At 44.8% G+C, this 14,752-nt stretch overlaps 1 protein-coding gene across 1 annotated transcript in view; it reads left to right on the top strand.

Moving 5' to 3' along the window:
- Positions 1-14,752, top strand: part of KCNH5 (potassium voltage-gated channel subfamily H member 5) — a 188,184-nt gene that overhangs the window by 22,783 nt on the left and 150,649 nt on the right. The window contains exons 3-4 of the mRNA XM_081015936.1: positions 888-994; positions 6,947-7,075. Of these exons, the coding sequence (XP_080872062.1) occupies positions 888-994; positions 6,947-7,075 (236 nt within the window). The remainder of the gene's footprint in view (positions 1-887; positions 995-6,946; positions 7,076-14,752) is intronic.

Raw genomic sequence — 14,752 nt, 5'->3', positions numbered from 1 at the left:
GATCTGATTCCGAATTAGTTTGCGGGTGGGGCAAATGTTTAATTATTATTATATTAATTTCATAGGGTGGTGGGGGAGGGAGATGTTGTGTCTCGTTCCTCTCCACTCCTGACCGAGAGAGTGTGCGCCACTTCTGCTTTGCAAACTGCTCCCTTTGCAGAGAAGGTGTTTGCAGAGAGCACCCTGCAGGATCTGCAATCGCTGAACAGCACCCTGCAGAATTTATCCCCCTCGCTGTCAGTCCAGTGTGAGGGGGGAGGGGCTGATGGGAGTTGTAGTTCATCAACATCTGCAGGACCAAAGGTTCCTCAAACCTGTCCTTAAAAAAACCAATGGAAGCAGTCAAATGAGAGCCAACCCACGAGAATGAAAGACAAGAGTGAGTCAGAAATCATTCTCGAGCTCTTTCCCCTAAAATGTGGCATTTGGAGGAGGTTTTCAGCTTCCCTGGTGCTCAGCAGGACACTCTCCATTTCCCCAAGTTGAAACCTGTGTGCATATTTCAGAAAATAAATCTTTTATGTATTGTCAGCTTTCGCTCTCTCCTTTTTTTGAAAGCATCACACTCTGGAAAGTGTACCCAGAGCATCACTTAAATTGAACGCTATAAGGCAGCAATATAAATCCTTTCCCCCCGGCAACAGACCCCGTCACAATTATTTGCTTTAGAGGGCTTCATAACAATTTTGCAGCTGTAAACGTTGAGCAAAACAAGGTGTAAATCATAGTTAAGCATACATAGGTTGCAATTACACTGCAGTCTGGACCATAAATACGCCTGTAAGGGTGTTGTTATGCTTGTTTGTTTGTGAAGCCCATGAAAATGTGTATTCTCTCTCTCTCTCTCTCTCTCTCTCTCTCTCTCTCTCCACCTTTCCTTTCTCCAGTTTTATGTATGGTGAACTCACAGACAAGAAAACCATTGACAAAGTCAGACAGACGTTTGACAACTATGAATCGAACTGCTTTGAAATCCTCTTGTACAAGAAAAACAGTACGTATAAATGTGAAATCATTTATTTGTTTTTGTTTAATGTATCCCACCTTTTTCTCCAAGGAGTTCAAAGTGACATGAATGGTTCTCCCCCTCCTCATTTAATCCCCACAACAACCCTGTCAGATAGGTTAGACCCAAGATCCATGACTGGGTGGGGATTTCAACCCCAGTCTCCCAGGTCCTAGTCAAAGCATAAAGGTAAAGGTAAAGGGATCCCTGACACTTAGGTCCAGTCATGGCCGACTCTGGGGTTGTGGTGCTCATCTCGCTTTACTGGCCAAGGGAGCCAGCGTACAGCTCCTGGGTCATGTGGCCAGCATGACAAAGCCGCTTCTGGCGAACCAGAGCAGCACACGGAAACACAGTTTACATTCCCACCGGAGCGGTACCTATTTATCTACTTGCACTTTGACGTGCTTTCGAACTGCTAGGTTGGCAGGAGCTGGGACCGAGCGACGGGAGCTCACCCCGTCGCGGGGATTTGAACTGCCAACCTTCTGATCAGCAAGTCCTAGGCTCTGTGGTTTAACCCACAGCGCCACAAAGAATAAATGGCCATAAATCTGACACCAGGAATCACAAGACAGAGAAATCAGTAGGAAAACACTTCAATCTCCCAGGACATTCTATACAAGATCTCAAAGTAGCAGTCTTATTACAAAAGAATTTCAGAAATAAACTGGAAAGAGAAGTTGCTGAATTGCAACTTATTACCAAACTTAAAACCATGGAGAGACCTGGTCTGAATAGAGACATTGGATTCCTATCTCATTATACATGACAAAGCTATTTTTAGCCATCTCACCCCTTGCTTTTTCCTGTAAGACCAATTGCAGTAGTTAACAGTCGTCAACAGGTTTACCACACCTATCAGCCAATCACCCATTCCCACCACCCTTCTAAGTAATACCCCTCCCCACCCTCCCACTATATATAAGGGTCTGGTGACTTCTGTTTCAGTGTATCTGAAGAAGTGTGCATGCACACGAAAGCTCATACCAATAACTAACTTAGTTGGTCTCTAAGGTGCTACTGGAAGGACTTTTTTTATTTTGTTTCAACTATGGCAGACCAACACGGCTACCTACCTGTAACTAGGTCCTAGTCTGGCACTCTAACCATTGCACCACACTGCCTTGCCGCATGGTTACATTAGCTCCAGTGCTTAAAAAATGTCTGCAGAGCACTCAGTTGGCAAAGGGGGACTTATATGGAGTATGAGGACTATGGGATGCTAGAAATTAGCGGTGTCACTGAAACCTGCTATTTACCTGGCACGAAATGTGAATTTGTTTCACTCATACTGCTTGGAGGAATTGCAAACACGGCACTGAACCTCTGAAATATCTTTTCTCTTGCCCAGAATGAAAAAGGGGATTCTGCACCTGGGCAAAGGAGTCTTTTTTGACTTAAATCTGTTTTTAGTCCAAAACCTGGACATTGATTTGCACTCACACAGAGGTAAAGGAATGCTCAAACGCTTGCAATTGCTGACCCATTTCCAAATTGAGCCAGAGGGAATTTCCTTTACTGACTCTTCTTGTGTTCTTATGAAAGAGGGAGAAAAACTCTTAGACTGCATTCACATGGCGCTTCGCTCCATTTTTATGTCTTTCCCCTAACTGTTAAGTTCCGCATTATACTTGAGCATCTACAGAATGTGCAAGCAGCTTCTCAAACTATAGTGGAACCAGGTGAAAGTTTAGTTCTCATTTCTGCACTATTTGCTTGCAGGAAAAAAATATCCATGCATTTATTATTATTTACTTATTACATTTATATGTCACTTTTTTTCTTCCAAGGATCCCAAACTGGTGTATATGGTGACTGGCCCGAGCTCATTCATGGCTGAGTGGGGTTTCGAACCCTGGTCTCCCAGAGTCCAACACTCTAACTATGACACGACACTGGCTCCCAATAGTTTTAAAGCCATTGACACCATTCCTGGCTGATATTAAAAACAGAATTAACCAATTGCAACCTTATTTGCAAATAGTCTGGATATGAGCACTAAGCTTGTGCTTTGAAGGCTGCCCAGATCATAAGAAGTTGCCTTAAAGGTAAAAGTAAAGGGACCCCTGACCATTAGGTCCAGTCGTGACTGACTCTGGGGTTGCGGTGCAGGGAAATGCTGTTTACCTTCCCGCTGGAGCGGTACTTATTTATCTACTTGACGTGCTTTTGAACTGCTAGGTTGGTAGGAGCTGGGACCGAGCAATGGGAGCTCACCCTGTCGTGGGGATTCAAACCGCCAACCTTCTGATCGGCAAGTCCTAGGCTCTGTGGTTTAACCCACAGTGACACCCGAGTCCATAAGAAGTTGCCTTACATGAGGTCAAAGCATTTTGCAGTCTGGTCCAGCCTTGCCTTCTCTGACTGGCAGATGTTTTCTCTCGCCCATCACATGACTCATTTCCAAACTGGAGATGGCAGGGATCGAATCTGAGCCTTTCTATACACAGAGCAGATCAGACCCTCCCAGTGTCCCTATTTTCCAGGGACAGTCCCGGATTTTCAGAAGCCATCCTGGTTTCTGATTTGTTCCTGGAATGTCCTGCTTTTCCTTAAAGGTAAAGGGACCCCTGACCATTAGGTCCAGTCATGACCGACTCTGGGGTTGCAGTGCTAATCTTGCTTTACTGGCCAAGGGAGCCGGCGTACAGCTTCCGGGTCATGTGGCCAGCATGACTAAGCCGCTTCTGGCGAACCAGAGCAGTGCACGGAAACGCCGTTTACCTTCCCGCCGGAGTGGGACCTATTTATCTACTTGCACTTTGACGTGCTTTCAAACTGCTAGGTTGGCAGGAGCAGGGACTGAGCAATGGGAGCTCACCCCGTCGTGGGGATTCGAACCGCCGACCTTCTGATCTGCAAGTCCTAGGCTCTGTGGTTTAACCCACAGCGCCACCCGCGTCCCTTAGGAAGTCCCTATTTTCATGGGAGAAATGTTGGGGTTATGCGACCCCTGAGCCAAGGAGATAAGTAACTACACAACCTTTAGAAGACATCTGAAGGCAGCCGTGTTTTGTTTTTAAATTATTTGGTTTTACTTATTTAAAATTATAATCACATGACAACATATCCACAGTTAAAACATTCCTCCGAATCTCTAGACTTCCGACCTTTCCCTCAATGGGTTCTGTTGTTAAACCTTTTCTACTGCATCTTTTTTCAATAATCCAAGTTCTTTATAAACTCCATTATGTCCATAGTTCTCATTGCATTACAAGTCCTGCTCATGTTTTCAACTGCTTACAGTGGTCTTTAATGTAAATTATAATGTTTTCCCATTTCTTATTGAAGTTTTGGTCTTCCTGGTTCCTGAGCTTTCCAGTCAGTTTTGCCATTTTGGCATAGTCCATCAACTTGATTTGCCATTCTTCCCTGGTAGGGACTTTATCTTCCTTCCATCTCTGGGCCAATAACATCCGCACAGCTGTGGTCACATACATAAATAGCCTTTTCCGCTCCCTGGGAATTTCAGTACCTTGCAGCCCTGTTTTTTTAAAAATGTTTAATTATGTTTTTATATATGTTGGAAGTGGCCCAGAGTGGCTGGGCCAACCCAGTCAGATGGCTGGAATAATAATAATAATAATAATAATAATAATAATAATAATGGAATAGGACGTCCCTATTTTCATCGGAGAAATGTTGGAGAGTATGGCAGCTGTGTCCCTCTGCCCTTTACCATTTAGATTGTCACTCCAGGCGCCCGGACAAATCCTTGAGGCACCTTTCTCTGGCCCATAGCTGTCAACTTACAGATTTGAAAATAAGAGACCAGCAGCCTCGAAAATAAGGGATCAGGAGCCAAAATAAGGGATTTTGGCCAACCAGCAGCCAAACAAAGCCTCAAGCGGTGGTTCCCACAGTGCAGCAACCCGGCAAAGGGGATGCAGCAAGGGAAACCACCATCACCTCTCTGCTGGGAAGCGCTGAGCAAAGGCAAGTCCCCAGGCAACGTAGTCGATTTGATCGGCATAAGGCATGCAAGCTGCACCCCCCAGTTGTTCTTAGACTCCTTATTGGGTGAGCAACGCAGTCAAGCAACACAGTTGGAGCCTCCCTCCTCCCTGGCTGGCAGGGAGGGAGGGAGAGGAGCTGCTTCCTTTGAAACCCAGGAAATTTAAGGGACATCATCAATCTGAGACAGCACGGCGCTGGGATAAGGGAGTTTCCTGCCAAATAAGGGATGGTTGACAGCTATGCTCTGGCCCCCACGATGACCTCTTCTGCTTTGCGTTTCCGCTTGCCTTCCCTTTTGTCTGTGCCGCCCACCTGAGTGCTCCTGTACATGTTAGGCCAAATCCCCCCAGGGAACAGCTTGTCCGGATCAGCTGCGCTGGTCACAGTCTCAAGCCCTGTCATTCTTTTCTTTCCAGCTGGTTGCATAGCAAGATCCTGACCTTAAAAAACAAACAGAGATGCACCGCTGGGTCTTCCTGCAGGCTGGATTTCTCGAAAGGAACGGGGTGGCTCTGCAGTTTCTGAACTCGAAAGGCCAAGATCTGATAGGAACAGGCAAATGCGGCCCTCTAACCTCCATGTCTGGCCCTGGGGACACCCTTCCCAGGCCATGCCCCTGCCTTCCAGGCCACGCCCTCACTGGCTTTGCTCCACCCCTTCCTGTAGCTGACCACACCTCTGCTTGTGTGACGCACCAGCAGATTATATGGAGCCCAAACAAGTCTCTCTTTTTTGTATATAAATTGTTATAAAATTTTCTGTTTTACAATTTAAAATACTCATTTTACATCCTTAAGATATCAATGACTTCCCTTCTTCTCTTTCCATGGTTCGTTTTACATATAATAAATCCCTGCATATTTTACAAAAACTATACCATTCAGTATTCCATTACTGCATCCATCAATACACTGTTGAATTTATCTTAATGCTGCCAGCTGTACACAATTATTTCCCATATGTTCCATAAATGTTGCCCAATCTTCTCTAAATGTATGTTCTTCTTGTTCTCTTATTCTATATGTTAAGTCTTTAAGCCGCATATATTCCATCAGTTTAAGTTGCCATTCTTGTTTGGTTGGGAACTTGCTTGTTTTCCATTTTTGGGCTCACAGAACACAGGCTGCGGTAGTAGCATACATAAATAACCTTTTTTTGGCACTGGGGAATTTCAATCTGAATTATCCCCAACAGAAAGGACTCTGGGTTTTTTTTGGGAAAGTACTTTTAAACACCCCCCCCCCAATTCATTATAGATCATTTCCCAATACTCTGTTTACCCTTTTCCAAGTCCACCACATATGAAAGAATGTTCCCTCCATCTCTTTGCATCTCCAGCACTTACCTGATTCAGTCTTATACATTTTAGCAAGCCCAACCAAGTCTTCAGGGATTTCCTGCTACCAGCAGAACAACTTATTCCAGAGTTTCTGATTAAGGGGGAAACTCCTCTCCCACACAGTTCAGAATAACAAAGTGATTATTGTCTTCAGACATAAGACAAAGCTAAACACTACAATGTACTACACATTGTTGTTCTGGTCTCTGAAGTCAAGATACTTAGGCACCCACTAACACTATCAACATGCTAGCTAACGCTGCTGTGTAAAACCCACAGCCTTTTCCCCTGACCCCAAATCCTAGAATTCCAGAGTCGGAAGGTACATCAAGCATCTAGTCTAACCCCCTGCAATGCAGGAATCTCAGATATCCCTTAATAAACAAAAATAAAATTATATTGGGCCATGGACGCTCCTTGAATCCCCACACAAAATGAGTCTGTTATATGGTTAAGCAATGTTAGCTTTGCATTTCAGTGTTTAATTCTCCCACTCTGTTCAATGAGACTTTGATTAGTTTAAGTGTCACCTAGGATAAGCGGTAATCATGAATATGAGCATGCCTCTATGTTATGATTGTGCTCCGTGCTGTGAGTGTGTTTATTTTATATCCTCTTATTTTGTTTTTTTTTAATTACAGGAACACCTGTTTGGTTTTACATGCAAATTGCACCGATAAGAAACGAGCATGACAAAGTGGTTTTATTCCTTTGCACTTTTAAAGATATCACTTTATTCAAGCAACCCATCGAAGATGAATCCACCAAAGGTAATTTTTGAAAGGAACATGTTTGCAAAAGGGTCAAAGAGATCGGGGTGGGGAGAGGAGAGTGCATTGACTCTAGCCCAGTTCTTGCATTACTTGTGTGTAAGGGACTCGTGAGTTCGAGCCGGAAGGGGGCTGTGCTTCTTGCCACACCCAGGAAAGCACATCAAAGCACTAGCCCCACCCCCAATGGCCACGTGTTGGGTGGGGTTGTCTGCAAGGGAACCCCCAACTGTTTCCTTTGCAGCTCAAGGTGTGGGTGTCAGAGGGCAGTGCAAGAAGTGTGTTGTTGTTGTTGTAAAGTCAAGGATGCAAAGGTGCAACCAGGAGAGCATTCCTGATATTTCCTTTGCAGCTGTGACTTTACCATTCCTGTGCCTGATGTCCTATGATGTCAGGGGATTGGCAGATGGGCACACAGAGGGGCTGTCCACTTTCAGATCTATTCCACTGAGCAAAAGTGGTTCTCCACCCCTAACCTAGAGAAATTTCTGGAGCGCTTAAAAGCTGCAGCACTGCTGAAATAGGAGTAGGTCTGCATAGAAACTTGAGTGGAAGACCTGTGGGCAATGCATGTAGAAGTGGGATATAAGCACATTAAATACATTTTTTAAAAAAATATATGAGTGGGCTTGGCCACTTTTTCACCGGAGCTATTTTTCAGAAAGAACAATATTCAAGTATGTTTCACACCAGGGTTTCCCAAACTTGGGTCTCCAGCTGTTTTCAGACTACAAGTCCCATCATCCTTGACCACTGTTTCTGCTAGCTAGGGATGGTGGGAACTCTTGGCGCCTTTAATAAACTACAATTCCTAGAATTCTTGGGGGAAGCCATGTCTGTTTAAAGTGGTATTGTTGTTGTTGTTTAGTCATTTAGTCGTGTCTGACTCTTCATGACCCCATGGACCAGAGCACGCCAGGCACTCCTGTCTTCCACTGCCTCCCACAGTTTGGTCAAACTCATGTTAGTAGCTTCGAGAACACTGTCCAACCATCTCATCCTCTGTCGTCCCCTTCTCCTTGTGCCCTCAATCTTTCCCAGAATCAGGGACTTTTCCAGGGAGTCTTCTCTTCTCACGAGGTGGCCAAAGTATTGGAGCCTCAGCTTCAGGATCTGTCCTTCTAGTGAGTACTCGGGGCTGCTTTCCTTAAGAATGGAGAGGTTTGATCTTCTTGCAGTCTCAAGAGTCTCCTCCAGCACCAGAATTCAAAAGCATCAATTCTTCGGCGATCAGCCTTCTTTATGGTCCAGCTCTCACTTCCATACATCACCACTGGGAAAACCATAGCTTTAACTCTATGGACCTTTGTTAGCAAGGTGATGTCTCTGCTTTTTAAGATGCTGTCTAGGTTTGTCATTGCTTTTCTCGCAAGAAGCAGGCGTCTTTTGATTTCATGACTGCTGTCACCATCTGCAGTGATCATGGAGCCCATGAAAGTAAAATCTCTCACTGCCTCCATTTCTTCCCCTTCTATTTGCCAGGAGGTGATGGGACCAGTGGCCATGACCTTAGTTTTTTTGATGTTGAGCTTCAGACCATATTTTGCGCTCTCTTCTTTCACCCTCATTAAGAGATTCTTTAATTCCTCCTCACTTTCTGCCATCAAAGTGTACCCTGGTCCAACTCCAAACCACAGGTGCTTTACCAGGGCTGGATTTACGTTTGATGAGGCCCTAAGCTACTGAAGGTAATGGGGCCCTTTATAATGTAATGTTATAATGGGATCAAAATAAATAAATTATGTATTACATGAAATCAATCAGTAGGCATAAGACTCATACCCTTAGTCTATGCTGCCTGATCATCAGCCCACAAACACTCTTTAATATTAGATAACAGGTACAACAGCTTGACCTACATTCAACTGTGCTGCGCTGCAGTCTGCAGCTGCATGCTACAAATCGCCATGCAACCAGTCCATGCAGAATGTAGGCACCCTATATATAGAAATGAGCAAACCAGTGATATTGTGGGAGCAGGCTAGCAGGCGGGGCTCATTACTTACATCATAGGAGCCTACACAACACAAAAAACTGTTGCTGTATGTAGGTTTTGTTTTATTTTATTTATCTTATATTTTGGAAACGTACATTCAGTTTTTTCTTGCTTTAATTTTTTGGGGGCCCCCCAAGAGAGTGGGGCCCTAAGCTATAGCTTGTTTAGCTTATATGTAAATCTGGCACTGTGCCTTACACATGAGTAATGGGTAGAGAAATAGGAAAGCAGAGATTTCTGTTCTGAGCAGTATTTGTCCCATTCAGTCCTGTTTCTTTTCTGCTGCAGTTCAGTTTCCAGCAAAAAAACACACACATGTTATTCATCTTGCTGTTGTTATAAGAATTTTAAGGTCTCAAATATAGAATAAATATTCACAAATGCACACATATCTAAACGTATAAACCATGGGTTGGTCTTTGGCTAAGGGGGTTGGGCAACGTCTAAAGTCTTTTAAGGTTCCTGCACACTTTTGTTCAGGTTCTCTCCCTCCTTGAAATGAGGGGAGGGAACTTTGTTGCAACAGAAAAATAAATATCTGCCTTGCTTTCCACTGGATCCTGCCTCCCTCCATTCTTCTCTGACCGATCATGAACTTAGGGGACTCAGAGTCCCATGGGGAGTTGGGCAGCAAAAGCCAAACCCCAATTTTTACATCACTGTCCTTTATTTAATCTAAGTTGCAGAACGTAACTTCAATTTAACACTGCAAACTTAAAAACAGCAACGTCAATTAATGTCGGTCGTATTTGCCTGGTTGTTTTCCATTCCTGACCGCACAATGAGCATGTGAAATATAGCGATTTCCACTTCCTTTTCCATTTCCATTAGAATTCCCTGACATTAGTAATGTTTGCTATCTCTCTGTTTCTAAAGTGCTATTAGAAATGTAACCAGAAATTCTTCAGCTTGCAAAGAGAAAACAGTTGCATTGCTTTCTCCTTCCTTGTCCAGTCCATTTCTAAGACAGATTTCAAAAGGTTAAACGTTATCAAGAGGATTTAGGGAATCAGGAAACTCAGGCTGCACTTCTATTCCAGGATTGAAGAAATATTTTCTTCCCCTGTTCTGGAGCTGCTAATGGACAAGGTGGACTTATGCTCTGGTCCAGCGTGTGACAGCTTTTGTTAGATGAACTGGCCCATGTTAAACTTGTATCTGAGACATGCAGCTTTATTTTGTCAGATGTTGCACTCTGGCGTATGCATAATTCATCTTCTGTCTCATTGCCACACACACAGAGGCTTTCCAGCTGAGTTTATTTTGGAATTATGAACCACAAAGATACATAAATTACAATGCTACTAGGAAATGTAAGAATCGGAGGGAAGGGGGAAGATAGGGAGGCACTAGAGTGAAACATCACTGAAAAGGAATACAATTCTTAGCTGGAAAGCCATATTTCATATAGAAAAAGATGCAATGATTCTCCCCTCCCACACACCCTAGGTCTGTGAGATTTGTATATAATACATAAGGAGAATGTCACCATCTTACAATAGTGGAAGAGTATATAAATATGAAGGAGCATTCATTAGGGTAAGTTTTGGTGAAAGTAAAATAAACAGAACTAAAATATGGATGCTATCATTCAGCAGACTCCCTGCGCCAATGTCATAGAATTAAAGAATTGTAGAGTTGGAAGGGATCCCGAGGGTCATCTAGTCCAGCCCCCTGCAATGCAGGAATCTCAGCTAAGGCATCCATGACAGATGGCCATCCAACCTCTGCATAAAAACCTCCAATGATGGAGAGTCCACCACTTCTCATGGGAGTCTGTTCCATTGCTGAACAGCTCTTACTGTCAGAAAGTTTTTCCGAATGTTTAGTCGGAATCTCCTTTCTCGCAACCTGAAGCCATTGGTTTCAGTTCTAACCTCCAGAGCAGGAGAAACAACCTTGCACCATGCTCCATAGAGCTGCCCTTGAGATATCTGAAGATGGCTATCATATCTCCTCTCAGTCTCCTCTTTTCTGGGCTAAACATACCCAGCTCCTTCAACCACTCCTCATCAGGCTTGGTTTCCAGGCACTCGATCATCTTGGCTGCCCTCCTCTGCACATGTTCCAGCTTGTCAACATCCTTCTTAAACTGTGGTGCCCAGAATTGGACACAGTATTCCCAGGCCCAGATGGGGGGGGGGCATATGGGCCACTTGGCCCGGGCCTCCGATTCCAAAGGGGGCCTCGGTCAGCATATTCACAATCGCAGGGGATACACTGGGGCGAATGCAGAAGCGCAAAGGAGGCCACATTATCTACCTGGCCTGGGCCTCTGCCTGGCTCTGAGTATTCCAAGTGTGTTCTGACTAAGGCAGAACAAAGTGGTACTATAACTTCCCTTGACAGGGACACTATAGGTTGATGCAGCCTAGAAGAGTGTTAGCTTTTTTTTGCTGCTACATCACATTGTGGATTCCTGTTAAGCTTGTGGTCCACCCAGACCCTTAGATCCTTTTCACATGTACTTTGCTATATTTATTTATCTGTTTCTTTATTAGCATTTATATACTGTTAAATATCTCAAAAAACTCTAAGTGGTATATACTCTAACAAACAATATATGGAAGGCATCAATAATGGAAGACATGCTAATTGCTTGCAGTGGCACTGTGGGTTAAACCACAGAGCCTAGGACTTGCTGATCAGAAGGTCGGCGGTTCGAATCCCCGCCATGGGGTGAGCTCCCGTTGCTCGGTCCCTGCTCCTGCCAACCTAGCAGTTCGAAAGCACGTCAAAGTGCAAGTAGATAAATAGGTACCGCTCCGGCGGGAAGGTAAACGGCGTTTCCGGGCACTGCTCTGGTTCGCCAGAAGCGGCTTAGTCATGCTGCCCACATGACCTGGAAGCTGTACACCGGCTCCCTCGGCCAATAAAACAAGATGAGTGCCGCAACCCCAGAGTCGGCCACGACTGGACTTAACGGTCAGGGGTCCTTTAAGTGGGTGGCGCTGTGGGTTAAACACTGGTTGGCAGGCCATCTGTCAGGGATTATTCAGTTGAGATTCTTGGTTGCCCTCCTCTGCACACGCTCCTGGCAGAGGTGAGGTTGAAACGAAGTGCTTCCTCTTTCTGAGCTCAGTCCCTTATTCTTATCCACATGGAAATCAGCCTATTCAACACGATGTTCATCAGCGTTTTGCAGAAAGGAGGAGGGGTGAACAAAAGAAGAGCCTGCTGGATCAGGCCAATGGCCCATCTACTGCATCTCCCCCTTCTGACCAGATGCACACTAGCAGGATCTGAGCACAAGAGCCCTCTTCCCTCCTGTGGTTTCCAGCAATTGGTATTCAGAAGCACTGCCGGAGCATAGCCATGGTGGCTGACAGCCATTGATGTCAGTACGCCTTTCAACCTATGTCAGCGACTGGGCTCAATAACTGGTTCTGTCCCGACTAGGCTAGGCGGCTGGAGCACTTTCAGAGACCTTCCAATCCTGGAAAACATGTCCTAGTGCACTGGACCCACAACTGTGCATTGTGAGCACCAGACTCATGAAGAGTATACCGTATTTTTTGCTCTATAAGACTTACTTTTTCCCTCCTGAAAAGTAAGGAGAAATGTGTGTGCGTCTTATGGAGCGAATGCAGGCTGCGCAGCTATCCCAGAAGCCAGAACAGCAAGAGGGATTGCTGCTTTCACTGCGCAGCGATCCCTCTTGCTGTCCTGGCTTCTGAGATTCAGAATATTTTTTTTCGTGTTTTCCTCCTCCAAAAACTAGGTGTGTCTTGTGGTCTGGTGCGTCTTATAGAGTGAAAAATACGGTAAATAACATGGAAGCTAGCTGTGAAGCATAACTCCTTTTATTTCTAATAGCTACTACAAACTAACGAACTACAGTGGTACCTCGGGTTACATACGCTTCAGGTTACATACGCTTCAGGTTACAGACTCTGCTAACCCAGAAATAGTGCTTCAGGTTAAGAACTTTGCTTCAGGATGAGAACAGAAATAGTGCTCCGGCAGCGGCAGCGGGAGGCCCCATTAGCTAAAGTGGTGCTTCAGGTTAAGAACAGTTTCAGGTTAAGAACAGACCTCCGGAACGAATTAAGTACTTAACCCGAGGTACCAATGTACTGGCTTGCATGAGTGTTACAGCTCCCACTCAGCCATCTGGTCACTACATAGATAAGACTCTCCACACACAGAGTCAGGCAGTCAGTTGGGAGCGGAAGAGTGGAAGAGCAGTTTCCGCCCCCTCCTTTCTCAAAACATCAGATCAGGAGATTCTGTCAATGGGAGGGGTGAAAATATCAACAATTGATACCCCTCTCCTCCATGAATTTGTCTAATCTTCCTTTAAATCCACCTCAGTCAGTGGCCACCATTGCTTCCTGCAGCAGAGAGTTCCATAGTTTAACTACATGCTATGTGAAGAAGTAGGGACACGGGTGGTGCTGTGGGTTAAACCACAGAGCCTAGGACTTGCCGATCAGAAGGTCGGTGGTTCAAATCCCCGCGATGGGGTGAGCTCCCGTTGCTCGGTCCCTCCTCCTGCCAACCTAGCAGTTCGAAAGCACATCAAAGTGCAAGTAGATAAATAGGTACCGCTCCGGCGGGAAGGTAAACGGTGTTTCTGTGTGCTGCTCTGGTTCGCCAGAAGCGGCTTAGTCATGCTGGCCACATGATCCGGAAGCTGTACGCCGGCTCCCTCGGCCAATAAAGCGAGATGAGCGCCGCAACCCCAGAGTCGGTCACGACTGGACCTAATGGTCAGGGGTCCCTTTACCCTTTACCTTATGTGAAGAAGTAGCTTCTTTTATCTGTCCCGAATCTTCCAAAATTCAGCTTCATTAGGTGCCCACGACTTCCACTTTTATGAGAGAGGGAGGAAAAACTTTTCTCTATCCATGCATGATTTTATAAACTTCCATCATGTCACCTCTAACCTTTTCTCTAAACTAAAAAGTCCCCAATGCTGCAGTTTTCTTTATAGGGGAGTCACTATCTTGTTGCTCGTTTTAGTTGCCTTTAGTTCCCTACCTCTGCTATATAAGGATAAGTCTGGTAAATATGGAAAATACGTTGAAACTGCTCACATAATCAATAGCACTTTGACAAGGCCAATATTGTGTCTTTATGCTGTTGGTTCCTAAAAGATCTTGGCACAGAATTCTGGGCTGTAGAACAATACCGTGCATCTATTCCTTAAAAAATAAATAAATAAAAATGTCTGGGGGAGGAAGACAGCAGAACCAGAGTTATTTCAAGATACTATCTTTATTAAGGCAATTTAAAGAGTCTGGGATCAATAGCCGCCAGTTATTGCTATAGCAAAATCCCCTTATGCAACCAGTTTTCTATCATGATGTCTTTTGAGAGCGGTAACAAAGCAGATTTTTTTATTTTTTAATGTTGGAAGAAATAGCAGTGGGATAGCTCATATCCTTACACACAGCACCCTTTCAATGATGCTTTCAGTTTTATGGGAGGGATCAGAGCTGCTCTCTTAGATAATAAATGCTCTTAATAAGTAGAGCTGCCGTGTTTAATTGATTCATCATTTGTGCTTTTTAAAGTACATTGCAGGCCTATGCATGTCAGTCCCGCTGAGTTCAATGCTCCTTACTCCCAGGTAACGATGGGCATATCTATCAATTTCAGTTTCTCTCATGCTGTATTCATGGAAGCATAGAATTGTAGGGTTGTCAGGGACCCCCAAGGGCCATCTAGTCCAACCC

Source organism: Podarcis pityusensis, assembly GCF_964106645.2.
Source record: "Podarcis pityusensis genome assembly, chromosome: 1".
In the NCBI taxonomy this organism is placed as follows: Eukaryota; Metazoa; Chordata; class Lepidosauria; order Squamata; family Lacertidae; genus Podarcis; species Podarcis pityusensis.
The sequence above is the reverse complement of the archived record's forward strand: the minus strand, read 5'-3'. Positions and strand labels throughout refer to the sequence as shown.